The 27,437-nt window shown below is 50.7% G+C and overlaps 12 protein-coding genes across 12 annotated transcripts; 7 read left to right on the forward strand and 5 right to left on the reverse strand.

Annotated features, from left to right (window-relative positions):
• Nucleotides 1-592: 592 nt before the first annotated feature.
• On the reverse strand, nt 593-1,382 carry MYCFIDRAFT_203176 (uncharacterized protein; the record flags this gene model as incomplete). Its single annotated transcript, XM_007927217.1, has 2 exons — nt 593-1,147; nt 1,207-1,382. Coding segments are annotated over 2 exons (446 nt in total), but the record flags the coding sequence as incomplete, so codon positions are not given.
• Nucleotides 1,383-3,370: 1,988 nt separating this feature from the next.
• On the reverse strand, nt 3,371-3,732 carry MYCFIDRAFT_41375 (uncharacterized protein; the record flags this gene model as incomplete). Its single annotated transcript, XM_007926005.1, has 3 exons — nt 3,371-3,414; nt 3,482-3,551; nt 3,619-3,732. The coding sequence occupies 3 exons, from the start codon at nt 3,730-3,732 to the stop codon at nt 3,371-3,373; spliced, it is 228 nt and encodes a 75-aa protein (XP_007924196.1).
• A 243-nt stretch (nt 3,733-3,975) lies between these two features.
• Nucleotides 3,976-5,437, forward strand: MYCFIDRAFT_41372 (uncharacterized protein; the record flags this gene model as incomplete). Its single annotated transcript, XM_007926004.1, has 2 exons — nt 3,976-4,117; nt 4,173-5,437. The coding sequence occupies 2 exons, from the start codon at nt 3,976-3,978 to the stop codon at nt 5,435-5,437; spliced, it is 1,407 nt and encodes a 468-aa protein (XP_007924195.1).
• A 600-nt stretch (nt 5,438-6,037) lies between these two features.
• On the forward strand, nt 6,038-7,455 carry MYCFIDRAFT_135245 (uncharacterized protein; the record flags this gene model as incomplete). Its single annotated transcript, XM_007927218.1, has 2 exons — nt 6,038-6,223; nt 6,271-7,455. 2 exons carry the CDS (start codon nt 6,038-6,040, stop codon nt 7,453-7,455), a joined length of 1,371 nt encoding a protein of 456 aa, XP_007925409.1.
• A 555-nt stretch (nt 7,456-8,010) lies between these two features.
• Nucleotides 8,011-9,611, forward strand: MYCFIDRAFT_41603 (uncharacterized protein; the record flags this gene model as incomplete). Its single annotated transcript, XM_007926018.1, has 2 exons — nt 8,011-8,162; nt 8,210-9,611. 2 exons carry the CDS (start codon nt 8,011-8,013, stop codon nt 9,609-9,611), a joined length of 1,554 nt encoding a protein of 517 aa, XP_007924209.1.
• A 402-nt stretch (nt 9,612-10,013) lies between these two features.
• On the forward strand, nt 10,014-11,632 carry MYCFIDRAFT_195784 (uncharacterized protein; the record flags this gene model as incomplete). The annotated part of the gene is made up of 2 exons (XM_007927219.1): nt 10,014-10,050; nt 10,116-11,632. 2 exons carry the CDS (start codon nt 10,014-10,016, stop codon nt 11,630-11,632), a joined length of 1,554 nt encoding a protein of 517 aa, XP_007925410.1.
• Nucleotides 11,633-11,800: 168 nt separating this feature from the next.
• On the reverse strand, nt 11,801-12,370 carry MYCFIDRAFT_82919 (uncharacterized protein; the record flags this gene model as incomplete). The annotated part of the gene is made up of 1 exon (XM_007926164.1): nt 11,801-12,370. One exon carries the CDS (start codon nt 12,368-12,370, stop codon nt 11,801-11,803), a length of 570 nt encoding a protein of 189 aa, XP_007924355.1.
• Nucleotides 12,371-14,091: 1,721 nt separating this feature from the next.
• Nucleotides 14,092-14,781, reverse strand: MYCFIDRAFT_82920 (uncharacterized protein; the record flags this gene model as incomplete). The annotated part of the gene is made up of 1 exon (XM_007926165.1): nt 14,092-14,781. One exon carries the CDS (start codon nt 14,779-14,781, stop codon nt 14,092-14,094), a length of 690 nt encoding a protein of 229 aa, XP_007924356.1.
• A 4,361-nt stretch (nt 14,782-19,142) lies between these two features.
• MYCFIDRAFT_203178 (uncharacterized protein) lies at nt 19,143-20,174 on the forward strand. The gene is made up of 2 exons (XM_007927220.1): nt 19,143-19,241; nt 19,294-20,174. Exons 1-2 carry the CDS (start codon nt 19,220-19,222, stop codon nt 20,031-20,033), a joined length of 762 nt encoding a protein of 253 aa, XP_007925411.1. The 5' UTR covers nt 19,143-19,219; the 3' UTR covers nt 20,034-20,174.
• A 12-nt stretch (nt 20,175-20,186) lies between these two features.
• Nucleotides 20,187-20,526, reverse strand: MYCFIDRAFT_173750 (uncharacterized protein; the record flags this gene model as incomplete). Its single annotated transcript, XM_007927221.1, has 3 exons — nt 20,187-20,271; nt 20,317-20,477; nt 20,509-20,526. 3 exons carry the CDS (start codon nt 20,524-20,526, stop codon nt 20,187-20,189), a joined length of 264 nt encoding a protein of 87 aa, XP_007925412.1.
• A 26-nt stretch (nt 20,527-20,552) lies between these two features.
• MYCFIDRAFT_173751 (uncharacterized protein) lies at nt 20,553-20,973 on the forward strand (the record flags this gene model as incomplete). Its single annotated transcript, XM_007927222.1, has 4 exons — nt 20,553-20,557; nt 20,606-20,740; nt 20,776-20,839; nt 20,863-20,973. 4 exons carry the CDS (start codon nt 20,553-20,555, stop codon nt 20,971-20,973), a joined length of 315 nt encoding a protein of 104 aa, XP_007925413.1.
• A 283-nt stretch (nt 20,974-21,256) lies between these two features.
• Nucleotides 21,257-27,393, forward strand: MYCFIDRAFT_195788 (uncharacterized protein; the record flags this gene model as incomplete). Its single annotated transcript, XM_007927223.1, has 3 exons — nt 21,257-26,722; nt 26,933-27,103; nt 27,301-27,393. The coding sequence occupies 3 exons, from the start codon at nt 21,257-21,259 to the stop codon at nt 27,391-27,393; spliced, it is 5,730 nt and encodes a 1,909-aa protein (XP_007925414.1).
• Between the last annotated feature and the right edge of the window lie 44 nt (nt 27,394-27,437).

Genomic DNA, 27,437 nt, shown 5'->3' on the forward strand with positions numbered 1-27,437 from the left:
TTTTGTCTCTCCGTCGTTCACATTCCTCTCAGCGCCTGGATGTAGTATCAAGTTTCCCTGGTCCGTGCCACTTTATACCTCAACGCATAGCTCGGCGTTGCTGTTCCCACCACAAGTTAGACTTGTCCTTCGAAGTTAGCTGCGCAAGATGTGCCATGTCTTGCCAATTCTCGAGACCTGCAGGACGGATCCGGGTGAGGCGGTCTGCCTTGGAATCGAACGGTCGGAAGGGCAATGTGAAGATACTTAGACCACGGAAAAAATCTTGTCATGACACAGACTGTCCAAGAATCGCAAGAGCGCTGAGCGTACCATGCATGCTGCGAGATCGGCTCCGCCTTGCTGGACAGCATTGCTATGTCGTGCAAGATATACTTGTCATACTGCGAGGTATATATGTTTTCTCTGGATATTTAGTGTAGTCGTAGTCCAGCAATTTCCGTGAAGAGGGTATATATTTCTTTCGAGGTGTGATACCTCATGCGACTTGAGAGTTCGTGACGAGGCGGCAGTGGAGCATTTATAGCTAAAGAGCGGGCCGTTCACTAGCGCCAGAGTTTCGTCATGCATGTGAAAGTGGGTGAAGGAAAGGCTGCCAAGCCCAGAACTGAGACTTGTTGCGCGACTACCGACGCCAATTGAGATGAGCAAAAAAGTAGCGCGATGCAGGATGAACGGTGGTCTGAGGGGTTCGATCTTCACCTAGCCTTCTCTTTGTACTTGGTGCGAAGCTGTCTCAGGCGGGTACGCCAATAAAAAGCTCTTGCGGGTCCAGCGATGGATTCACAGAGTTGCTCAGACTCGGTACCTGGTTTCCAACCTCCCATGACGAAGTCCTCCTCTTGCCGCCGATAATACGCTGCGCAGGCATCACCGCTCAGCTCCGCTGAAGCTCGTCAAAATCTGTAATTGGTAGGCCGTGCTGTTGTTGAAACTTGTGAATCAGCGCCTTGTCTTCTGCCGTGAGTTTCTGAACCTGCTCCGTGTCCTGCCAGCCTACAAGACCGCCTAGATACTCTGGATAGGCAGAGTAGGTGCTATCTTCATTCCGAGAGAACCCATCGTCGAACAGAGTGAATGTTCTCGGCGGCATCGCATACAAGCTGAGCTTTTCCACAGGTACAGGGAGCTTCTGGGGGCCAGAGACCTGTAAATCAGGATTAGCGAGTCGTGATCAATCAGTCTCTTTAGGTTGCATATTCATACCTCACTGTCCAACTGCTCCGCCATTACCGAGGCGATGACTTCTGCATCATGCTGAGCATACGAGTCATCTTGCCTCAGTCGTTCCACCCTATTGCGCAATTTTTGCCCCTCCCATTCCTCCATGTATGGATGCATCGAAGTGCAGAAGTACATGATATTTAGGAAATGCATCATTTTGGAAGCAATGAAATCACCGCGCCCGAATTCTTCTCTCACGTGTTGGAGTGCTTGCATGTACCGCTGGAGTTGGTCGTCGAAGTGTTTCAAGTATAGATTGCACCAGCCGAGACTGCAAATAAGATCACACCCTAATGCACGATTGCCCCATGCACGATTGCAGATTTTCGCATTCGCTTCTTGTCTCCGTCTTTCAAGGTCCTCATGTGGAGATTGTAGGCCTTACTTGAACAGCAAGACAAGATAGTTCGATATCGAACCTCAGCGGCCTGAATCCGGCCGCGGCGCATGCAGTCATCTGCAGCCCATTTCAGCTCCGCCATGAAGCTTAAGCGGTTCCAAGAGACTGCCAGTAAGGACGCCAAAGAGGGTGCAATCCCATTCTTGATTTGTCTCACGTGATCCAAATCCTTGAACCCGAGCATGGTGAGCAAGTATCCTGCTCCCATGGCATCATCCAAGCCTCGCAGAAACTTGGCCTCGATCTTATCGGAGCTAAGATATCCTTTCGGCAAGGTGTTTTGGACCACCAATTGACATGTGCTGTTGTCATCCTTGGAGGTTAAGAAGGAGGTCATTGGAAGACCGCAAGATGTGCCAATGAAAAGGTTCTTTGGTGTTGTGAAGAGGCATTGAAAGCGCAGGAGATTCCAGAGATGAGGCAAGTCTCGGAGCAGCATGAGGTATACTCCTTGTTCAGGTTCATTGCCCACACGCAACCCAGCCGACTTGTGTTTCCAGTGGATACCGACAGCGAATGCATGTATTTTAGGCCTGGCACTGCCAAAATCCTTCACGATCGGGATGTTGAAGGTTTTAATCGGTATCGTAAAGTGAAGAGGATGAGGAGTGCGGTAAGAGACCAACACGAATTGGTTGCGCTCTTGAAACAGTTCAGAAGCTTCTTTGCCTGTCGTCTTATTGACTCGCAGTATCTCGAGGTGAAACTTGTATGTATGGCTCTCGCCATGGTGGTTGTTATAGTCGGTAGAATGTGTCGCTTGGCCGTGCTCTGGGACGTAAGTTGTGTATTTGCCGTCCAGAAGGTATGCATAAATGTGGTCTCGAAGTTCTTTTGGCAGCCGAAAGTTCGCGATTGTCGGCGGCAGCGGCTTGGCGGCATTTGCGAGTCTGTCATTGTTGTTCTAGCTCTGACCAGAGGCAACTGAAATTTCGACCATGGCACCACCCACTTCCATCGTTTGATCCTTTCGTTCAGAGCACGTCGCATGATCTTCACCAATGTCGGCATCAGCAAACGCTTTGGTCAACGGGCTGTAATCTGAAGATGGAGACTCGTCTCGTGGCGGCCCTTGATCACCAGCAGAGTCTCGATGCTTGGCAAGTAATAGTTCATCGATTCCATGGTGCTTCAGCAGTGTTTTGAGCCGGCCCACATCCTGCTCGAGCGATTCGGTGCGTTTTTCCAACGCGGCGACACGTGCCAAGGCTTTTTCGTACAGCTCTGTGCAAGACTCGCATGATGCCGCTGCATTATCCATCATTCCTGCTATACCGACTTCCAATGGCACCAAGCCCTGCAAGCGCAGTCTCGTGGAGTTCAACTTCGAAGAGCAGGTGCAAAAGATGTGATCAAGTCAGAGCTGGGGCCATCAAACGGCAGCCCGCTTGCTGGTGATGTGGGTTCCTGCATGTGCGAGCGCAGATTGTCAAGGCCGCGTCTTCACATTAGCCGTGATCAATCAGAGCAAACTTCAACACCTTTGAACTGACGTATCTACCGCCGTTGTTCTCTACCCAGATATTCACGCTCGCCGGAACTAGGTGTGAGGCGACCTTGCAGGCCGGCTGGTTGTAAACAATTTCCATGGTATCATATGTACAAAGCGAAATATGCTTTCGCATCTGTCGTACTCTTTGCGCACATGTCACTGACGCGAAGGTTCTCCCTGTCTGCTTGTTCCAGCGTAATGCCGCCGTCTTTCCTCGTCTGCTATCCTCCGTAACCCAAGTCCAAATGTTTCATCTAGTCTTCGTAACCCTTCGGTGGTTGCCGTGGTCCTTTGGGTACTGCGAATGAACATGATCAGTCCACGAGCATTCGGCTTGGTGGCATGTGCTCTATAGTTCTGCTTACTTGGATATGTGAGAGGTATTTGTCGGCGTGGTCCATCTCCTAGTCTGTATCTGATTGGTGGGATTGTGACCTGGGAGGAATTCGTCAGTGTCTCGCACATAGTACCTACTTGTTCTCAAAAGTGTCATTCTCCATACCAATGCGACTGGTCCCAAGCTACCAATTACAACAGACCAGAAGAGCGCTGGCTTCTTGCGGGCCATATACGACACCCATTGCGTCGGCGCTTGCCAGAACGTGACTGGCGCCATTATGTCTCCGTCTCCTGTTGAGGCGACTCCTTACTTTGTCCGCTGGGCGCGACGCTCGTGGAGTGGGAGGATGTGATGGTATGCTCGTAATCCAATGGCGGCGCAGGTGAAGTCAGTTCTTTCCTCCAACGGCCGACGCCAAGACTTGCCCTGGACAGCCAGCTGGCGTAGAGCTTCTCGTCGCCAGCATTTGCTTGCGACAACAACGTCACTTTTGTTGTTCGCAGACACATCATCGCAAAGATGAGACTACCCATATTAGGCCTTCTATTCGGTCTCCTGAGCTTCGTCTCGGCATTGAGCGCGACAGGAAGAAAATTGCTAGTCATTATCGAGGATGATGCAGACAAATCAAAGTACACGCAATTCTGGACAGACCTCGAGAGTGAGCATTGGCAAGCGTTGATACGGCTACAACGATATACTAAGGCTGTATGCAGATCGCGGCTTCCAAATCACATATCGCGCGCCGAAAGACTCCTCACTGTCGCTCTTCGCATATGGCCTCCCAGCCTACTCGCATCTCCTCCTTCTCCCAGTCAAGGCTAAAGGTCTTGGACCAGCTCTTACACCAAACCTGCTTGTCGACTTCGTCAACGGCGGATCGAACATCCTCCTCGCCCTCTCCGGTGAGAAGGCAATCCCGAGCGCGATCTCAAGCTTGCTCCTCGAAATGGACATCAACCTCCCACCCGACCGAACGAGCGTCGTAGTCGATCATTTCAACCACGACAGCAAAAGCGCCGCAGAGAAGCATGATGTCTTGCTACTTCCAGCTCCAAATTTCAAGCAGAATGTCAAGAACTTCTTCAGCGTGGACGGCCTGATTGCCTTCCCGCATGCAGTTGGACAAGTTCTGGGCAATGACTCACCATTGCTTTCGTCAGTAGTAAAGGCACCGAGCACGGCGTATGTGTACAATCCGAAAGATGATAGCGAAGCTGGCCCAGAAGATCTCTTCGCAACTGGCTCGCAGATCAATATTGTATCTGCCTTCCAAGCTCGCAATAGTGCACGCTTCACAGTTCTAGGCAGCGCAGAGGCCTTGGAGGACAAGTGGTTTGATGCATCTGTACAGCTGCCAGGTGCAGGCAAAAAGGGCGAGAAGAGCAGTAACAAGGCATTCGCGGAGAAATTGTCTGCGTGGACATTCAAAGAGCTGGGTGTGCTGAAGGTTGGATCTATCAAGCACTACCTGAACGAGGGACCACAGAAGAACATTGCGAACGCTTCCGAGGTCGCGTCTCTTGACCTGAACCCAACAATCTACCGAATCAAGAATGATGTGCACTACGAGATTGAGGTCAGCGAGTGGGAGAGCGACCATTGGGCCCCATTCCACCCACCAGCCGGTGACAATCTCCAGCTTGAGTTCAGCATGCTTTCGCCATTCCACAGACTCAACTTGCAGCCAAAGAGCCAGACCGCCAACAGCACGATCTACGCGCAAGAGTTCCGCACACCAGACCAACACGGCATATTCAACTTCTTCGTTGAGTACCGAAGACCGTTTTACACCAATGTCGAGGAGAAGGTCACAGTGACAGTGAGACATTTTGCTCACGATGAGTGGCCACGGTCATATGCCATCTCAGCTGCATGGCCGTGGATATCTGGCATCTGGGCCACTGTTGGCGGCTGGATCGTCTTTGTGGCTGTCTGGCTCTACAGTGCGCCGAAAGAGGCAAAGGCTAAGACGAGGTAGATGAACTCGACTAGATATGTACCTATATAGAGCTGCGAAAAGCGTGTGGTGCCTTGTAGTCGCTCCGCGGCACTCACCTCCCACAAATGACCATCTCGAAAACGTCCAAGACTTGCGTGGCATACGCAATGCACCTTAAGCGTGACCAAGCTTCAAAATAAGCTTCTGGGCAGTGGTGGGTCGGAGCACTTCAAGCTTGATCCTCCTGCATTCATCAATTGGGCGAAGATGAGGCCAAGGTCAGGCGCATGTGTGTGCCGCTTCACACGCCCCAATCTCACGGCACACGACTTGCTATCGAAGCCTCCCCTTAAATCAAGTTTGCGACAGCACTGCGCCTTGACGAGCGCCTATGATCTGCACTGTCGCACTTTTCCGAGGCCGAATTGGTTGCCAAATCGAAACCTCTAACAGCGTGACGTTACAACGTGGCAGCATGACGTACGCGGACGCCATAGCACTCGTTTGCCTGGAGACGGTCCCTGGTTTGGCATAAGAGAGTGCTCAGAAATCCAATCCCGATTCTGAACAGATTGACTGCATCCTCCCAGGGTCCAATCGCATCGCATTCATACCGCCTGTACAGCATTCGCAGTAACCATGACAGGAGCACTTGTTCGTGGTGCCTTGAAGAGGAACCACAACTATCGCAGAAATGGCCTGAAGTCCTATGTTCGCGCTATCCAGAAATGGAACATAGGCCCTACAGTCGACGGGCCGTACTGTAGGGTCAACCAAGTCCAGCAGCGGGGCGTGCAAGCTATTTTGAGAAAGTTCGGGATAAAAGTGTCAGTCTTTCTTTCCAGCCGACCAAATGTTATTGCTGAACTAAGTACAGCGGCGGCCGCGCTCGTGTCAAGGGACGCGTTCTGGCAAAGAAAGATGCCAGTGGTCAGACTGGTAACGTTCCCGCAGAGGATGTCGAGAACAATGCAGAGTATCTGGCTACGGTCGGCATCGGCACTCCAACTCAGAATCTTGCCCTCGACTTCGACACTGGCTCTGCAGATCTCTGGGTCTGGAGCACGGAGCTGCCTGCGTCTATCCAAAACCAGACTTCTGGCAATAAGCACACCATTTTCGACTCTTCCAAAAGCTCAACATTCAAGAAGAGCTCTCGTTCGACCTGGCAGATTCAGTATGGAGATGGATCCACAGCATCTGGTGGTGTTGGCACGGATAATGTCAATGCTGGTGGACTCGTGGTCGAGAAGCAGGCTATTGAACTTGCAAAGACTTTGAGCACACAGTTCGTTCAAGGTCCAGGAGATGGACTTCTTGGGCTAGCCTTCGGTAGCATCAACACTGTGCAACCCACACCTGTCAACACGCTTGTTGAAAACATGATTGCGCAACAAGACATTGCGAAAAACACCGAGCTTTTCACAGCTTACCTCGGAAGTACACCACCAGCAACCAGCGCAACTTCAGGATCATCGTCCTCGAGCAGCGACGATGCGGAGAGCTTCTACACCTTTGGTTACATCGATCAGGACGCTACCAACGGCCAGACTCCTTCCTACACTGCTGTTGACTCCTCACAAGGTTTCTGGATGTTCGATTCCACATCAGCCAAGGTTGGCGACAGGACTGTGACTAGAACTGGGAACACAGCCATTGCTGACACAGGCACAACTCTTGCTCTAGTCGGAGACGATCTCTGCGAAGCCGTCTACGGTGCTATCAGCGGTGCCAAGCAGAGCTCGCAGCAACAAGGCTGGGTCTTTCCGACGAGCACTGATCTGAGCAGCCTCCCCAAGGTCCAGTTCGCCGTTGGTGACACTTTGTTCACTGTCAATCCAGAAGAGCTACCTTTTCAAGATCTCGGCGATGGAACGTACTATGGAGGTATTCAATCACGTGGTGACCAGAATTTTGACATCTTTGGCGACGTCTTCCTTCGTTCTGTCTATGCCATCTTTGATCAGGGCAACAAGCGATTTGGATGTACACAGAGATCATCGACACTGACGAGCTCGAACACTACAGCGGCCGCGCCAACGCGGAATGAGCTCTAAGTGGCAGAACACCGATCGCTCTCGTGGTCGTACTTCTCGTTTGCAGACGCGTTGAAAGATTGAGTTCAGTATGCTGCGGGGGTGGTGGGAGCTTGTCAATTCGCAGCATGATCGAGACGTTATCACATTGTCAAGGAATTGGGCCGCATATGAGTGCATGATCATACCTGATGCTGATGTATTTATCTACTGTTTCACTCAAGAGTCAAGACCGATCCATGAGAGATAACGTCTGTCAGCCTTTTCCATAAGCTTTTATAGAGCCAGGGCTCGGCTCGTCGGAGGAAGCCACCTTGCACTTTCACCACAACACATTCTCAATTTCTCTCCCTCACAACCACGCAAATCCATCTTACCTCCCCGAATTTGACCTCCTTATAGGCTGTGGTACCATGCGAGTGCTACATTGGCGCACAGCTACCCTGGAGCTGAAATCAGTGGCCAAGGCCACTGCCCCGAATCTTCGCGATGGACCACCACGATGACAATGATGCTAGCTTCAGCAGTACTGCTGAGAGTGCGCGTCTGCTTGGAGAATATATCGAAATGGACGACATGAACGGGCATAAATCAAAGGACGGGTCCGAATCGACACTCACCAATGGTGAAAACCTCAATGATGTCGGGAATGCCACTGACCAAGCGCTTTGGGACGCGACTACTGTTGACCCTGTCTTGGCGAAGAAGATGGCTTTGGTCAATCAGGCGTACGTTGATATGTCCTCCCGTGAAAATGGAGTGCTGACGAAAGTAGCATGGATCAGATCGGCATGACTGGCTGGCACTGGAAACTATTCTTCCTAAATGGATTTGGGTACTTTGTCGACTCACTTCTCGTGGTCTGTCAATCTATTGCCATGCCTGCTGTGACGCAAGAGTACGGCAGTCCAGACGAAAAGCTAAAAGGCATTGCTTTGGCATCCCAAATTGGACTTCTGGTCGGCGCCGCAGTCTGGGGCTTCTCAGCAGACGTGATTGGGAGGCGACTGGCGTTCAACTCAAGCCTCTTCATCTGCGCAGTGTTTGTTCTTATTGCGGGAGGAATGCCAGACTACATCTCATTTGCAGCAATGGTGGCTATCTACTCCGCCGCTGCTGGTGGTGGCTACATCATTGATGCGACGAACCTCTTCGAGTTTCTCCCGCGATCGCATGCCTGGCTCGTCACTTTCATGGGTATCTGGGTGCCTCTGGGATATGGAGTGACCGGCTTGTTTGCTTGGGCGTACATGAGTAACTTCAGCTGTGAGTCAACAGTACCTATCGGGGGATGTCCACGATCGGAGAATTGGGGATGGCGATACCTGCATTTTACAGCTGGAGGTCTTGTTCTGGCGCTCTCCGTCATAAGAGTGTTCCTCATCAAAATGGTTCACACCCCGCGATGGCTTGTAAGTCAGAATAGAGACGATGAGGTATATCATCAGCTCATCCAGGTCTCGGAGAAGTACAATCGACCTTTCGATCTCGAGCTGGACACGTTGCGAAGCCAAGGCCGTGTTCTGCATACAGAAAAGTCAGCTTGGTCCAGTCTTCGTCTCTACAGACACTTCTCCGGACTCTTCGAAACTCGTGCCCTGGCCTACTCGACTGCGATCATCATCGCCAACTGGTTTGTCATAGGCACTGTTGGCCCACTCTACCAAGCATTCCTCCCATACTATCTGGCTTCACGAGGCGCAAAAGTTGGTGATGGGTCCAACTATACGACGTGGCGCAACTATGCCATAAATCAAGCTGTCGGCCTCATCGGTCCTGTCATCGCAGGTGTCCTCGTTGAGGTGCCTAAGCTTGGACGGCGAGGAACCCTTGCTGTCGGAGCGGCTTGCACAACTGCTCTGCAATTTGCATATACCCAGATCAAGACTCCTGCCCAGAATATTGGTGTCAGCTCTGCCATCGCTGCCTCTTCGAATATCTACTGGGCTGTGATCTACCACTATACGCCTGAGATACTGCCGTCAGCGCACCGAGCGACTGGATATGGTGTCTGCACGGTGATGAACCGCATTGGCGGGATCATAGGCGTGCTCGTCGGCAGCTATGCAGATGTCGAGACAACTGCGCCGCTATTTGTTTGCGCTAGTCTTTTCGCATTGCTAATTGTGCTCAGTCTGATGCTACCGTTCGAGACACATGGCAAGAGAAGTCTATAGATGCCGGATACAATCGCACAATGCAAGATTTGATGATGATTCTATTCAATAGAGCAGGATCCCCTTGCACCTCAGCGCATGCGGTTTACGCCCTACATACCAGATTTCGATCGTTCAGCTCAAAGATTTCGATCTCGGGCCGAGCGCGTCAAGCGATTACCATATCCCCATTCCTTCTGCACGCTAGCATCCCACGTCCAATGATAGCGTCACAATTGATGGAAACGCGGCAAAATCACGCGCTGTAGGATCATACCCGAGGCCAAGAGGAGAAAGACAGGACGTCCAACGATGGCGGCTCAAGTCATTCATTACTGGTTTCAATCAGCAACAGTTACTATGCACAAATATATGTTCTAAACATTTCCAGCGACTACGCATCTACCATACCAAGAAAAAAAAATGTCAAACGACTCATCAGAACTTGAGAAAGGAGATGGTACTACTGATCGCACATATCTGATCAAGACCATAGACCATACAACTAACCAACAATCCATCCAGACCCACCACCACCCACCATCATCACATTCGAAGAAAACGATCCCGAAAACCCTTACAACTGGTCCAAACGCAAAAAAGCCTTTACCGTTTTCCTCGCCTCCACCGTAATCCTCAACTCAACCCTCTCCAGTTCCCTCCCCAGCCTCGCCTCCCCCCAACTCCACTCCCACTTCCACGTCCAAACCGCCCTCCAACTCGTCCTCCCCAACTCAATCTTCCTCGTCGGCTACATCTTCGGCCCCATGCTGTGGGCCCCTCTGAGCGAAAATTACGGTCGTAGATCTATAATCCTTGGCACCTACCTCTCCTACACAATCTGGGTGCTCGCCTGCGCCCTCGCGCCGACCTGGCCCGGATTTTTGGTTTTCAGATTTTTGACGGGGTTTTTTGGGTCGACGCCGATATCTTTGACCGGGGGGTTGTTTGCTGATATTCTGGAAAGCCCGGTTTGGAGGGGGAGGTCGATTGCTTGGTTTATGGCTTTGGCGAGTTTTGGGCCGGCGCTGGCGCCGATCCCGTCGGGGTATTTGGCGGAAAGGTATTCTTGGAGGTGGCCGTTTTGGTTGGGGGTGGTTTTGGCGGGGGTTTGTGCTGTGCCGCTTGTGTTTTTGCCCGAGACGTTTGGGCCCAGGATTCTGTTGTTGAAGGCTAGGAGGATTAGGAAAGAGAAGGAGGGAGGGAATGTTTTTGCGGAATTGGAAATTCAAAAGACTTCGACGAAACAGCTTTTCACGCAGGTTCTTGGGCGACCGTTGAGGATGGTGCTCACTGAACCGATTGTGAGTGCTTGTGGTCTTTATTTATCGTTGATTTACGCTATTCAGTTCATGTTATTCCAGTCGTATAGCGTTATCTTCCCACCGGTATACGGTTTTGGGCCGGGTGAAACTGGCTTGGCTTTTTTGGCGATTGCTCTTGGGAATCTGCCTATCGCGCTGGTGTTTGTACTTTGGTGGGATGGATATTTGCGTCGAGCCAAAGCTGGCGGAAAGGAGTGGGCATTCAAAGAGGAGTATCAGAGATTGCCCTTGGCGATACTTGGGGGGCCACTTTTCGCTGCAGGACTTTTTTGGATTGGATGGGGTGCTAGGAAAGATGTGCATTGGATCGTACCCATCTTGGGAGGTCTGCCTTTGGGGATTGGATTCGTGCTGATTTTTGTGGCGCTGGCGAATTATATTGTTGATTCGTATACGACGCTCTCGGCGAGTGCTCTTGGAGGCATGAGTATGGCGAGAAGCACTTTTGGAGTGGTCTTGCCTTTTGCAGCGAGACCTATGTACGAGACACTTGGGGTGGCGTGGGCTTGCTCTTTGCTTGGGTTCTTGGGGTTTGCGTGCTGCCTGATCCCGTTTGTGTTTATCAAGTATGGACCGGCGTTGAGAGCGAGGAGCAAGATTTGTCAGGAGATTGCGAAGCAGAAGGCTATCAAGTTACATTCTGCGCCGCCGGGCGATGAGGAGGCTGGGCAGGCTGGAGTCAAGGAAGAGGAGACTCTTGTGCTTAGAAACGCGTAGACAGACATAAATTACAATGTACATTGTCCCCGCCACCGCTTGTCTAATTCTTTCTGATCATCTATGTGTAGGTATGCAAATCCATCCGGCGCGAATATCGATGATAATTCCTACATCTCCATGCAGTTCCAAAGCCCTCTCAGACAACCTCGAACAAAATGAAATTTCTCAATCCCTTCCCTCCCAGAATTGCTTCTGAGTGTTTCTGATGTATATTCGGTCCGGACTGTCGTATTGAGACCAGATCGCAAACATAAGGACAATAAGACCGATGATCCAACTCGCAACAGTCCTCTTTCGGATCGCCTTACTAGCCTTATTCTCTGCTTGCACAAGCTTCAGCCTTGCCTCGACAAGATCATGCTCTGCCTGCTTAACTAGGGCCTGGGTTGTAAGCTTGATTGCCTCCAGAATCTGGCCGGAAACTAAGAGACGATTAACTTCAGCTGTGCTGTTCTCCAGCTCAGTCATAGCTTGGCGGCGAGAGCGACGCAGCTGTGTGAGGTCCAGGGTGGAGATGTGCGTTGAATAGTCGTCGAAGGTTTGAGTTGTGGCGTCTGTGAAGTCTGGCGTGCTACCAAAAGTGTTGGATGAGGACTGCTGTAGAAGAGGTGTCTCGGGGACGATCTGGGCGCTCGCTGGTGACGACCAGGGACCTGTGGGCTCGGGCGTGTTGCGGGAGGGAGAGAGAACAATGATATTGTCAGGTTCATTTGGAGGTGTTAGGGTGGGAGTCATCGGGATCTGTTGGGAAGCAGGGTCAAGAGCCGGGATTGAGAAAGGGACTGTGCCGCGTTGTTGGAGTGGGCTTGAAGCAACGAAAGGATCACTTCCATCAAGTTCTGGTTCCCTGCGGTCTCGGCGACGACGAGCTGGAGCGTTGCCGGCTCTTGGAGCTCTGGTAGGCAGCGGTGTTCCGATTCTGCTGTAGAAGTCCGACTCGGTCTCACCAGGAAGGCGATCACAGGCGCAGGGACGATTAGGGTCGTCTGGTAGTGATCTAAGCCTGCACAAGGAACACTCTTCACGGTTGAGACGCCTCCAGGAGGAGATATTGGATGGAGTCATTGAGAGTCTTGTCGCGTTATATGAAGTGGAGCTGTCTTCGAGTCTTCTCGATGTTGCAAACAACGGGAGCTTGTTGTTGCTTTTGTATGTATGATATGAAAGAAAAAAGTCGAGGCAGAGGTCAGGCTGCCAGCGTGATATATGCTTTCCCATCACTGAGTGCGTCGAAAGTGAATTGCAGAAAGTCACTACCTAGCAGTTGTGTCGTCTCGGGCTTTGTCTAACACAGCCTGATTCTGACTAAGTCACTGGAAGTCAGAGTGAAGCGAGGCAGATTCACGTGGACTGTCATGACGCCAAGCTGATTATGATCAGCTGAGATCATGTCTCATCACGCTTTTGCTCCATTTTGGACGGGACATGTCGCTGAGCCATTGACATCTAACCCTCTTCAAGGAGGACGTTCAACAGCACTTCGTGTCTTCCGCCTGAAATTCGTTCATTCCAGGCCGGATTCTGCCTCAAACACCCAAGACTTCGCTTCGACGTTTTCGAACGTAAGACATCTCAGGTCCATAGTAGTGACAAGCATATGCGTATAGGAAGACGGCAACGAGAATAAGACAAATCAAGCTCATCGAGTTGCCTTTCGACTGGTCGGAGATTTTGGCTGTGTCTGCCACCCGAGCCAAAGTATTGTCTCGAACTTCGTTCGCCTGTCTCAGCTGAGCTTCGCCCCGATCAGCGTCTGCTTGGTGAATAGCATTGCGAGTTCGAAGGTTGTTAATAAGTGCCGTAGATACGCCAAGCTTCTCTTGCAAGCGTGCAATGGAACTGCGAAGACGAGTGACCTCGGATCGCGGTACATGATCGATGGTGGCTTGTAAGTTACGATCATTTTCACGGCGATTAAGCTCTTCCCATGGAGTTGCCGGTATACCTTCACCATTGCTGCTAACGATCTCAGAGCGCTGTGTGTTTCGAGCTGTACCGGAAGTGTTTAAGGTGGCAAGAGTTGGTCCAGGACATGGTGTGGATGTTCGAGTGTTAAGCGTCTGCTCTGTGTCTTCTGCAATGACAGGCGTAGGTCGAGGCGTGCCGGCCACTGATTCGAGGATGCGGTGTGTCATTGCTGACGAGGTTGAGGAAGCGCTACCGGTATGTGTGATAGATGAACTTCGGTGCAGTCGACCACTATGCGTTTGACCACGTCTTGGATATCTTGCAGTCGTGATGTTGATAATAGTGCTCGAGTTACGACAGGAGGCTTTTATGCATCAAGAAGTCGTGCGCGCAGCCTGGGATTCACTTGTTGCGTCGAGTGAAACATGCATGATGCACGTGTTGGGTAGATGCATTGATAGCCACGGCAAAGGAAGTCTCTCTCTTGTCAGGTGTGAGATGAGCTTTGCATATTCGCACAGTCTGCACAGGCATAAAGCCGTCTCATCTCATCGCGGAACATCTACAGCCGGTCGACTTCTGCTCCTGGCATCCCTCTCTTCGCCTCCGACGCTCTTGCTTCTGCCACCGAATCGACTTCTACTTCGCGTGCCGACAGATTGCGCTCTGCTAGGCGCGCGGTCCTGCGGTCCGTCTCTATCGTCCCAGTCGTCTTGGTCGTGGTGGTGCTCAGGTGCTGGCAAATATCCCCTCACTTCAGGCTCGTCCCTCGCTGGGTCAGCATCCATAGGAACGTATGCAATTCTTCGGCCCTCTCTGATAATGACTTCACGTTCCACGCCGTCGCTGTCCGATTCCTCTTCGCGTTGTCTCCGCTTCTCCTCGATGTCGTCTTCTCGTCTTCGCTTCGCTTTGGCCTTCTCAAAAGCGCGTCGCTTATCACGATGATACCTCCGATCCTTCTCCTCTTCCTTCTTCTTCATCCATTCGCTCACGGCAGTGGCGACTACATGTACAAATGCTATTCCAAGACCGAGTTTCACCAAAGTGCCGGTCTTGCTGCCGCCTTTCTCCTCACGCGGCGTCTCAGGTGGGTATGAGTGGCGGCGCGAGTAGTGCGGGCGCGAAAAGTAGGAAGCTTGAGAGGGCGAGCGATACCGCGTTCTACGCCTTCGCCTTCTGTCATCGCGAATGGACTCGTCGCTATCGTAGTCGGCGTAGTCGCTATGTCTCGCCATGCTGGGATATGTACTGGTTATGGGGCTGCAACGAGAATAAAAGTCACACTGAGGCTGTCATGGCTGGATGGAGGAGTAGGAGATGAACAGTGATGGCTGGCACACGCACTGCACTGCCTCTCACTTTCTACGCCCCGAAGCGAAACCTGCCCGCTGAGCTTCACGTCGTAATATCCTCGTTCGCGTGACAGTGACACCGGCTACGTCAACGGGAAGGATGATCCTTGCCCAGTGATGCGCTTCTTGGCGACGGCGGGGATGTTGAATGCTTCGTCCTCTGTATTTCTGAGCACAGCACAGCACATTACATGCCTTTCATTGATCCTGAAGGCAGATGTGGTGCGAAGGGCTCCTGTAAGTTATACTTCGGGTCAGCGTGAAGATGATTCAAGATACCACATGAGGCTAGTTGGCAAGCACTTCCGGCGTGACGGTCCAGGCTTGTGCTTCGTATGTGAATGCACGCTTTCTCGTAGGCTCTTGTTGATACAACTCCATGTCTCGATCGATGTCTCGAGGTTGAGACGTGCAAGGCAAGGCAAGAGATAGCGTTGATTGTAGCAGACTTTTAGCGTCCCATTCTTTTGGGTTCCTGCGGGACTGTCTCCACCATTCCGGCTAAGAAATGGCCCGATTATCAGGCGTATGATAGGACCTACCAAACTTACGGAAATGCTCGGTTTTGGTGTGTTGGCTCGGTTTACCTAATTAGGCCATATTGTTATCGCAATTAGACTGGTATAGCGACTTCTAAGGTGTTATTAGTTGCTATCTACGGCTTCTTCTTCTTCGGCCTCTTAATAGTAGGTAGCATTGTCGCTACTAACCTCTTACGCTTATTGCTATTATATTTATTAGACGTCCGCCTCTTGCCTACTACTTCTCGCATTACGTTATCGTTATCTAATTAAAAGAAGTCTTCTACTACTTCTAGGTCTTGTTTTAATAGCAAAGCCTCTCTTACTAGCGCTAGTAAAGTAAGGTCTATAAGCTTAGCTATTTCTTCGATAGTATCTAAGTCGAGCGGCTAAGCCGATTGTATAGACAAAAGCGACTCGCGCGGCTACTACGGTAGCCGCGCCTTCGAAGGTAAGGGTCTAAAGGGCAGCGGACTCGGCGTAAGAAGGTCGATTACCTATAACGGTCGTATTAGTAATAAGAGCGTCTCGTTAAGCGGCGGAAGATTAAAGGCTCGAGGTCTATATTTAGTCGCTAGCGGTAGTAGTAGTAGTAGCGGAAGGGTTAGATACCGAGGCAATTGCTAGCGAGTTAGAGTAACAGGTTTAGGTAGAAGTTATTGTTATTAAGTCTACTATCGCTGTCGGTTACTAGTTAATTAAACCTTAGGCGCACCTTCTCGAAGGAAGTTATCTAGTAAGAAGTTAGCTAGCTAAGTAAGCGTGTCTTTAATACGCCGTAAGAAGCTTCTTATGTATTTGTCCTTTAGCGTACTATTACGGATAGTCTTATCGTTACGGACCGTATAGAAGTGCTATAAGAGGCCTTCTACGCCTTCGTTAAAGTAAGCGCAAAGGTCTCGAAGATAAGGGTCCCTAGCAGTATAGGATTAAGTGTCTTCGAAGCCTTTAAGAAACAAGGTAGTGCTATCTCGTTACCGCTAGTATTGACTAATTTCTATGCTATTAAAGCTGTAGTAGAAACTGACGTATATCTGTTATTATTATAGAGTAAGCGGCGTTACAAATAGGTAGTGTCTTAGTATATAGTAGTATAGCAAATGTTGCTAGAACTAAGGAAGGCAATTGCAGTAAGGCGGCTGTCTATTACGATATAATACAAGGCCTTCGTATAGCGGCAATGCCTTAGCCTTATATTCTTCCGTAATAGCGAGTTGTTTCCTAACGAAGTCCTACGCTACTAGAGGGCCTAATTGCTTAAAATATAGCATCTCTTTAACCTTCTAATATTATGTGCGTTTACTAAGTCTATAGCTTTAGAGGTCCGCCTTATATAGTTATCGAGCGTCGATTGTTAGTAACTTAGTTATAGTGCTATATATCGATAACTAGGGGAGATTCTTCTTCCGGTCGTATTTAATGGCATTATAGTATCCTTCTAGTAGCGATATAGTGCGAATTTGCATAAGTACTAGATTGTTTAAACGAGCCTATATAGCCTATTTCTATAACTTGTCCGACGACCAATTCTTTAGTAAATACTAAGTCTCTTCTTACTTATTAAGGAGCCGCAATTCGGCTTCTATCGTAGTAATAACCTCTTTGACCTCTGCCTTACTCCGAGCCTAATAAATAGCCCTCTTAAACAGTCTCTAGACTATAGGGTACTTGAATTTAGGAAAGTGTCGAAGGAAGGTCTCTTTAGCGTACCGCTAGTAGAGATATAGTCGTATTTCCTCGTCCTAGTCGAAGGACAGTCGAATAGCCGCTTGTTCTTATGCCGAGTCGTTAGTTATAGCTACCTTCGGCTTCTAGCGAGGGCACTACCGCTTTAGGACTCGGAAAGCAGCTTACTAAAGCCTCGCACGCTATATTTGTAGCAATATATATACTGCTAGCATCTAACTTTCGAATCTATTGCAGACATATACTATAAAGAGATGCTAGCCTATATTAGTAGTCTTATGCGTTGCGTCGTAGAGAAATAACTAATCCTAGATTAGTCGCTGCTTTGCGGTTCCTATAGCCTGATTATGTAAGCGGGGTAGTAGTAGTAGTAGTGCACTTATATCTCCTACTAATCTATTGTCTAATAACTGCCTCTACTAATCCGCCTACTATATAATGCCCTTATAAAGGCGCCCTTCTATAGTTGCTAATATAGCTTTATACTATAACTAAGCGCCGTTTACTAGATTAGTTAATAGCGACAGCTCGTTATATAGGTTCTCGAGTTAGAGGGAGATATTGCCCTTCTTAGCAAAGGTTACCTTCTTCTTGTCCTTCTTCTTAGACTATTTTATTATACCTTCCTTTATACGATAGCCTCTAATAACGGCAAAGCGGTTAGCGTTACGACCTTCCTTTATTAGATAGAATACACGAGCTATATTATAGTCGTATTAGTCTATTAAGTGCTCGAGAACGACCTTTAAGCTGTTACTAGCACCTCGTACGTCCTGCTTACTATTAGCTTCTAACTCGACTTAAATAGGCCTCCGCTATCGACTCGAGAGGCAACCCTACTAAACTTACTATATAATCTATCGAATAGCAATATAGCGAGCCTGCCTTAGTAGAAGGGTCGGGCGACGACGAAGCGACCTTATATATATAAGGCTCCTTATACTATTTCGAGCGATATATAGCAATTACTATATACGTCGCATTATACCCTTCCTTATAATACTCTACCTTCCGAATACTATCTAGCAACTCGCGTAGCCGATTAGCATCCTACCGATAACGATAATAGCATATTATCCGCTATATTAAGCTATCCTTATGCCTCTCCTATAGCTTCTAGTACTAGAAGTTACTAGCAAATAGCTACACCTTGCTATATTTGTCTTTGTCTAAGAATAGGCCATTTAAGGGTAGATTAAAGAGCTAAGAACGTAGTAATATATCGAGATAAGAGGGGATTAGATAGGCTATTATAATAGTTAGAAAGAGCGTAGAAATTAGCCTACCTACATACCTATAACAATACCTTATATATAGCTATATAGCTGATTTTTCGTCGATATAACGACTTCCTACTACGATATAAAGTCGCCGACTAATAGATCTTCGGCATGCCCGATTTAGCTAGCAAAAATAGCTATATCTCGATTTATTAATCGACTCTACTACTACCGAGTATGTCTATAAAATCTACTACAATCCTTGCACGCTAAAAGTCTGCTATATCTAACACTATCTTAAGGCAAGACATATATAATAGATGTTTTTAGCCGCACTTTCTATATAGGTTTAAGCAGGCCGCTATACCGCTTAATTAGGTAATATAGATACACGTATACAGTCCTTTGCCTATTCTAAACTTTTTAACCTGCTATAGCCGCGCAGGTTCCTACCTACGCGGCTATATCAGGTTTGTTTTCATATCGAAAACGGAAAGGACAACTTAATCTGCCAATCGCAGTCTTGCCTTTCGCTATTAGACTAGGCTTAAATTGTTCGTAGAACTACCAGCGGGCTTCGACTTGTAGCGGCCTGCCCACCTGCAGCGGCCTGCTCAAACCTGTATGGAAAGTGCGGCTAAAAACATCTAGTAATAGTGAGTGAACTGCAAAGTGTCGTGATGATGGTGGGCGTGGGCGTGGGCGTGGGCGTGTCGCATTCGTGAAGTGAAAGCCACGCGCAGGGATGCTGCCGATCGCCGTTCGCGAGAAGCAGTTGCAACTTGCAACACATACCATTGCATCTCAATCGCCGCACCGTTTGCTGGCCACGCCATCAAGCTGAATCTCGCCATCTGAGCATCGAATAGAGCTGAGAGCTGCAGGCCAGCCAACATGGCGCCGCCAGGCCCTTCAGGTATCCCTCGCGACACCTGTCTGAACGCTCCCTTGTACTGACCTTTCTGCAGCTGAATCTACAATGAACACACCGCTTGCGCCTAGCGTCGAGAAAGCATACTACCGAAAATGTATTCAACTCAAACGCCGCCTGAACGAAGTCGAAGCCGCCAACGATGAAGCTCGAACGCGACGATTGCGCCTCGACAGAGCCATCATGAAGATGCGTCTCGAGCGCGCCTTCCTGCTTGACGAACTACGGAAACGCATGGAATACAACATCGACGCGAGCGAAGGAAGCGGAGACGAAGGCGCGCAAACTCCGCCACCAGATCGGCCATATCGTGATAAGAGGCGACGTCGCGCATCTGTTACCCAAGCACCACCTCCTGCGAACACTTTGCAGTCCGGGCAATATGCATTTTCTGCTGCACCTAGCCTTGCTGGTCCGCCTGTGCCAGTTCCAGGAGGTCAAACTGTGCCGGGCAATGCTGTACACGATGACGGCAACTACGCTACTTCCGAGTCAGTTGCGCATCAATCCGCAAGGCCAGCGCCCCCGCCCGCGCCTCTCTCGCACGGCAGTCCCTACGCTCCAACAGGTCCACCGACTGGGGTGCCTAGTGGCGCCGCGACGCGAGATGTGAATGGCGTCGATTCTGAGAGACATGTAGATCGAGGCGCAGGCGCAGTGGGCGAACCAGTTGGCGCTGGCTCAGCAGTCCCCGAGGTAGATGGCGAGAGAAAGGCCGCGCCGGCAGCAGCTGAAGGAGAGAGCAGTCGTAGTGCATTTACAGCGGTCAACCAGTAAGACTCATGCGTACACTAGATGGTCGTCTTTGGCGCCGTATGCATCTTGGGAATGGACGCAAACCATTGCGGCGCGAGCGAAGCATCGCGAAGGCCAACAATTGCCATATGGGAGGCATTTGAATTCTGAAAAATCGAGGCTACCATCATACTATCACGGATAGTAATCATTGACTCTCGAACTTGAAATCGCAGACTGTCCTTGAACCGTTCGGCCTCCCACTGCGACATTAGCCAGCCTATGGCATTCGCCGATCGCAACGAACCGGCGAAGCACTCATCACTTGCGCCCACAGTCTGGTGACTCTGGTCCGAGCTCGTCGAATCCTTGTATATATGCCGGATTCTCCAGGGTGTATCTCGGTCCAACCCATTCATATTGATCGATGACTTGACTTGCCTCGACCGAGCCACGGCATAGCGATTGCCTCTTTCGGTTCTCAGACTTGGGCATAGAGGCTCCATTAGCAGCCCACGGCGGCGCATCTCAGCATTACGTTTCGTTTGCGGCGAAGCATTCATGTTGTGAGGCTATAGAAGGCGCCCGAAAGCATACAGATTGTCTGTGATCAGCTGCTTTCGCGATCATACGTGCAATCGAAATGTCATTGTGTCTCACCATTATCCGCTGACTCGGCCTACCCTCCATGATTTATTCAAGTACGCTGCCAACCAACAATCTTGCTTCACCGACATTGATGACAGTCTGTTCCTACATTTCCGAGAATTACACATGAATGCAGACTAACATGTTTAGTTCACTTGGGCTCCTTCAAATGTGTTCCGATGGCGAGACAGATGCGTGACGTGCACGATTTGTTTCCGGGCAGAGCTCAGATCATCCGAGACGGGAGCTCCATGCTCCCTTGTCGACGCCCGACCAGCACATCCTACGCGATGCCTTCTATAATACCTGGTCGTCGCGGTCCTTTCTTGTATAATTTTGGAATTGGTTTCTTGATTTTCTCTGATTAAATTTCATCTATGACACCGCTCGGCCAGACCGAGTCAGGGCACTTACGGATCTCCTTCGACCGGCTGCTAGCTTGACGCCAGCACATCTTGCATTTGAAGGAGCCAGAGGCATTGTCTCTTTTCGGTCCAGATTCTGGATCTGCTCAGTAACTCTTGTGCATATTCATATAGGCAGCACGAATACACGCGTTCAGATTGTGCTGCAACATGGCAATCAGTTCTCGCGTGAGGTAGCACATCGGCGGCGACATGGATCTCACATCGCGAGGTTCGTTCGGAAGTGGTAGCTCGCGTCCTCCCAGTCGAGCATGGAGCGAAAGCACAGAACGCCCAGGATCCTCAGCTGGACCAAGGACAATCAGCCAAGAGATAGACCACATCAAGACGCTCATTACCCGAGCGAAAGATGCACCACAGCAACACTCAGGCAGTGTGACCGCAGTGCTGTTCCGCAGCAGGAACCGGTCTGGAGAACTCCTAACGCATCATCACATATTTCACGAATTGGACGCGCTCAAGAAGAGAATAAAACATGAACAGCAGGAAGTCAAGCCGACGCTGGAGAGAAGAATCTCGCAGATCGACCCGGGGCAAGAGTCGGAATCTGAGGCCGAGTCAGTATTTGACGAGCGGGATGCAGAGCTTGAAAGAGCACAGGAGAGGTTTGACAAGCAGAAAGAGCAGCTGGAGTCATTGCTTGAGTCTGCAGAGCGGAGAGTCGATGGATTGACGAGTGAGAAAGAGAAGTTACAAGAACAATTGCGACAGTCTACGTCGGAGAAGCAAAATATACAGGCGGCATTGCAAGCGGCCCAGAAAGATATCTCGAGACTGAATGGACGGGTTCAGGATGTCACCAAAGCGCTGCAACAAACCCAGAATCAGTTAGCAGAGACACAGGCGGAGAAAGCTCGAGTTGAAGCGGATCGCAAAACCGCTCAGGAGCTAGTCAACACACTGGAAGCTCAGAAGGCTGAAGTCCAAGCATCTTTAACTGCAGCGAACGAAAGGTTGGTCAAGTTGGAGGAACACAACCACCAGATCACGCATCATCTGCAGACTGTGATCAGTACCCACGAGGAAAGCGATCGCACATTGAAGGAAGAATTGAATGTTCTCAGAGCGCGCTGCGACAGCATCACTTCCGAACGCGACGAGCAACAGACCGCGATCGCAACGCTCAAGCAGCAGCGTGAGGACGACTCTCGTCATAAGGAGAAGATCAACTCAATCAGCGATGAACTCGATCATGTCACACAGCAGACTGAACAATTGAGAGTCTCCCACGCCCAGGAAATCGAAACTATCCGCACCGAACACGAGAGACAGCTCGAGACTGCGAGGAAGGCCGCAGACGATCTAAAAAGTCAGCAGGCCGAGACCGAAGCGAGCGCAGAAGCCAAGCATGAGGAGACGAAACGACTCCTTGCGAGCGAATTGAAGATCACCGGAGCTTTGCGCGAGCAGATCAAGGGCTCGGAAGGACAGTATTCGAAGGAACTTGACGGCATCCGCGCAACACTCAAAGATGTCGAAGAGCAGCTTGACAGTGCACGCAAAGCATATGCTGAGCTGCAAACCTCGGCTCAGGACAAGGAAACCTCGACAGCATCTGCTTTTGCTGAGAAAGATGACGAAATCAAGAAAATCACCGCAGAATTGGCGACTGCTATGAAAGAGAAAGACGCTCAGCACGATCAAGATATGACCAATCTTGAGGACGAATTTGATCGGGAGAAGAGTGCACTACTATCTCAATATGAGGCTGCTCTGGAAGCATTGAACCAGGATAATAATGACAGACGGATGCAACTGCTGCAGACTCATGAGGCCGAGTGTCAGACCCTTCAGTCGAACCTCAAGGAACTCCAGGAGGAGTATCAGACTACTATATCTAAAAATCAACAAGAACACGAGACTGCCATTCTTAATCTGATAGGTCGTCACTCATCCGAGAAGGAGGTGGACCGGTCTGAAATAGATAAGCAGATTGCGGAGCTGCGGAATTCGCACGAATCCGAGCTCGCTATCATGCGTGAAGAACATCAGCAAACCCTCGCAGAGCTTGGAGGTGTGCACGAAAAGGCTTTGCGCGCTGCGGAAGAACAAAGCCTATCTCTGGCAAGGTCTCATGAATCTTCCGTTAATGACTTGAGAACTGAGCATGAAGAGGAGATGAACAAGCTCCGGGAGAAGCATATTGCAGATATCGCAGTCTGGCAGAAAGAGCATGATCAACGAAGTAGTGAGCTCAAGGCTGATTACGAAGAAGCATTGCGGAAAGCTGAGGAGCAGATGCGAGAGATGAAACGCTCACATAGTGCCACCCTTTCAGCTGTTCAGGGTCGATACAACGAGAAGATTGAGCAGCTTCGCCAAGAGCAGGATCAGAAGCTAAAGACTGAAGCCGACAAGACCCGGAGAGAAGCAGATGGCTTGCGTGCTTCACATACTTCCGAGATAGTCGAGCTGAGAACCGGCCACGATACCGCACTCAAATCGCTGCAAGCGGAATTGGACCAGGCTCGAGAAGATGTCGCAACGAGACTGAGCGCAAGCGAGGCGTCCGATGCCGATCATAAAAGAGGCCTCTCCAGGGCCCAAGACGAGCATACCGCCGCCGTGGCAGCATTGAAAGCTGAGCACACTCAGAAGCTCAACAGTTTGCAAGCTGAACTGGACAAAGCCCTAGCTGATGCGAAGTCTTCGAACGAGGCATCGTCTGCTTCAGTCGCGGAGAATGAAAGTAGGCTGAGCAAGTTACAATCAGATCACGATGCACAACTATCACAGCTGAAGTCCAACCATGACACGGCAATGTCATCCCGAGATCGCGAGCTTCACAGGGTTCGGGAAGAGCTCGAAAAGGCGATAGCTGCTTCAACGAAGTCGGAAGCTGAGTACGAAGCAAAGATGGCAGAGCTTCAGAGATGCCACCAGTCAGCAGTGGAGAAGATACAGGCCGGTCACCGCGCTGAACTGGCAAAGGTCCAGGAAAGCAGCGATCGCGGAATTGCAGACCTCCGAAAACAGCATGAAGAGCAGCTTGCTGCGCAGGAAGCTGCTCATCGGGATTCAGACGTAAAAGGGCAGATCACGCTTGACCAGACGCTTGAAGATGTCAGAAACCAGCATGATTTGGATCTTGCGAAGTCGAATCAAGAGTTCACACAGAAGCTGACGGAATTGACTCGCAAGCATCAACAGGAGCTTGCTGAGAGGGATGCAGTGCACTTGGCTGCCTTGTCTGATGCTCGTGAAAGTCACAGCCGCGAACTGGGCCATTCTCAGGCCGAGGGCACTGCTCTGGCTCAACAGCTTCGTGAAGCGCATCAGAATGAGCTGAGCAGACTGAAAGATGAGCACAAATCTCAGATCCACGCTGCCGAAGCTACCTCTACAGCCGTGATAGACAAGGTCGGCGCTGAAAGACGGGACGAAGTGAAGCGACTCCAAGCAGAGCACAACACAGAGCAGATGCAGACAAATGCGAAATACGAGGAAGAACGCAAAGCCATCCGACGAGAACTCGACAGTGCTCAAGCGGCTCTGGCAGAGCAAGCGTCGCACCACGAGTCCGAGGCTGAGCGTGCCCGCGAGGCGCATCGTGAAGAGCTGCACAATGCTCAGATGAAGCATGATTCTGCCCTGTCTGAAGCACAGCACGAACTCGAGATGCTGCGCACCGAGCACGAACAAGCCCTGGCCAGCATCAAGGGCAGCCTGGAGAAGCAGCTGGAGTCTACGCGCAACACTCACTTGAAGCAAGTCGGCAAGCTACAGTCAACCCTGCAGTCTCAACTTGAGCAAGCCAAGTCGAGCCACGAGCAGGCCCTCTCAGAACATGATTCGGTGTGGACTAGCAGAATGGTGCAGATGAAGGAAGAGCATTCAAAGGCGATTTCGGCCGCCGTAGCCAACAGTGACGAAAGCACAGCATCTCGTCTGAAAGAGGTTGAGAAGCTGCATTCAGATGCCTTGCTCAAAGCCTTGACTGAGGCTCAGCAGCAAGCCGATCAGAGGGCTGCGGCGGCGGAACTACAGCACAGAGCTGCGCTTGACGCCGCGGTAGCCAAAGCACAGCAGGGTGGTCAAGCGGAGGTGCGCAACCTGAAGAAGCGTCACCAGGATGCCGTTGCCCAAATTCGCGTCAATGCCTCCAAGCACTCTGCCGCTCGATTGACAGAGCTCGAGCAGACTCATCGCAAGGAGATCGAGTCTGCACTCGACCAAGCTCGTCGTGCCGCCGAGGAGAACAGCACGTCCCAAGCCACTGCACACAGCAGAGAGCTCGAAAAGATTCGTCTCAAGCATTCCGAATTCCAGCAGGGCGAGCTGCTACGATTAGAGACCGAGTCCGCCTCCAAGCTGGCCGAAGTGGAAGCACGTCTTGAGGAAGAAAAGGCTGCAGAGCTGGCGTCGAAACAAGATTCATTCACTGCAGAGATTGTGGCAATGCGGACAAGGCTCGATGCGTCCATGACGGGTCAAGCTGAGGCTGAAAGATCTTTAGCCTCCCTGAGACAGCAACTTGCGCAAGCTGACCGTCGTGTCAATGATGTCAAGAAGGACTGTGAGGAGCACATGGACGCTTTGGGTCGAGAGAAAGACGATCTCACACAGCAGCTGGAGCAGGTCCAGGCTTCGCTCCGAGACCTCCAAGCCACACACTCGGGCGGAGCAGCGACACCAAGGACTTCCACCTCGGGCCCGCTACGGGAAGAGGTGGCGGAATTGAAGCTACGAGTCAGCAGCATGGAAGAAGAGCGAGCTGCAATGCGACTGCTTCTGCAGAAACGTCTCGATGAGAAAAATGAGGTCGCTCGCCAGAATGAATTCCTGGTGAAGGAGCTTGAGATGCTGTTGCAACAACGTGCACGTCCAAAACCCACGCCACAAAACACTCGCGATGCACTTGTGCAAACCGATGCGCTTGTTTCAGAGCCCAAGGTGGATCAAGCTTCCATCAGGCAAATGAGAACCAGGATAAGCCGACCAAGCACAGGCTACAGCTCTGCTGGTCGTCCTTCAACACCGCTCAGTCCTGGTGCTAGACAAGCAAAGGCCGAGGACGAAATGGCTTGGAGAACGCGCTCTTTCGAGGATTATCTTGATAATGCACGTGCAGAGCTGTCCCAGCTCGGTAGCGTTATCAGTGCAAACGAGGCTCTGTTCGCACGGAAGATAGAAGAGCACGTTGGCGAGCTGCAGAGAGCGAAAGACGAGCTGGCAGCAGACTACCTTGCCAAGATTGACACACTCGCTCGAGACAAGGACAGGATGGAACGCATGGTGACATCGAAGCAGACAGCGGCATTTGCCAAAGATCAGAAGAAGCTTTTGGCTGAGTATGGTGAAGACTTCGATGACTCTGTTGAGCGGAATGCGATGCTCACCGGCATGCCTGTTGATCAAGCTAGAGCACTTCGCAATGCCGAAGAGAAGCTCGTTGCCGAGCACAGCAAGCGTCTATCGAAGCGCAAGTCGCAAATTGTCCTGAAGCATGCCGAGGAGTTCCAGGCCATTACACAGGACTACGACCGCAAGATGGCAGACCTGATCAACAGCCGATCTTTGCTAGAGGGAGACTTGTCCGTTGATCCTTCACGATTCGAGCATGAGTATGGACAGTTCTCAACAAGATCGCAGCAGCTTGCAGACGAGAGGAGGAGCATCAGCCCCAAGTCGCCGAGAAAAAGTGCAAGCCCGTTGAAAGTACGTGCCCCCAATTCTGTATCGACACCTCCGCCACAATCAACATCGACTCCGTGGGAGCCGACGCCCGCAGATATCCCCCCGCCGTTAAGGACCAAGAAAGAGAGGACCAGCAATCCTCGTACGTCTTTGTCAATTCCAAGAGGCCGTTCGCTTCCGCGTAATGTAGTCCACGTCGGCAGCAGAGATGATCCTGATGCAACTTCTCAGCCATGGCAACCAAGACGTCGTGGGTCTGGTAAGCATCCGCCTGTTCCACAGCGCTCCCTCATGGGACCAAAGGCTACTGCAGACACCTTCTCCCCCGCTCCGCGGGTCATTTTGAAAGACACATCACCTGAGCCGCAAGCATCGCCGATATCTGCACGTGGGAGGACGAGCGTGCGCCCCAGCACAAATCCCACACTCTTTCCCAAAGCAGCTTCGAACTTGGGCATTGATCCCACCGAGTTTGAGAAACAACGTCAAGTGGAAAATCTTGCACGCATCGAAAGCCCACACCTGTATCGCTTAGAACAGCAGAAAAAGACTGGGTTCCTCAAGAGAATGAAGGAAAGAATAGCTCCCGATGTGTCCAGGCCTGGATCGTCGCAGAGCAATCGCCCGCCTTCCAGGTCATCTCCGACATCAAAGCAAACAGCACCAAAAGCACTGGGATCAGGTCCCTTTAGACCCACGCATCAAAACCGGTCGAGATCTAGACATTTATCTTCTG

Source organism: Pseudocercospora fijiensis, assembly GCF_000340215.1.
Source record: "Pseudocercospora fijiensis CIRAD86 unplaced genomic scaffold MYCFIscaffold_3, whole genome shotgun sequence".
Classification (NCBI taxonomy): Eukaryota; Fungi; Ascomycota; class Dothideomycetes; order Mycosphaerellales; family Mycosphaerellaceae; genus Pseudocercospora; species Pseudocercospora fijiensis.

Bases quoted from the DNA above. Each gene is read 5' to 3' on its own strand.
- MYCFIDRAFT_203178 (XM_007927220.1), top strand. From the start codon at position 19,220: ATGGCGCCGCCAGGCCCTTCAG. The intron at 19,242-19,293 runs GTATCCCTCGCG...ACCTTTCTGCAG, and splicing joins GGCGCCGCCAGGCCCTTCAG to CTGAATCTACAATGAACACA.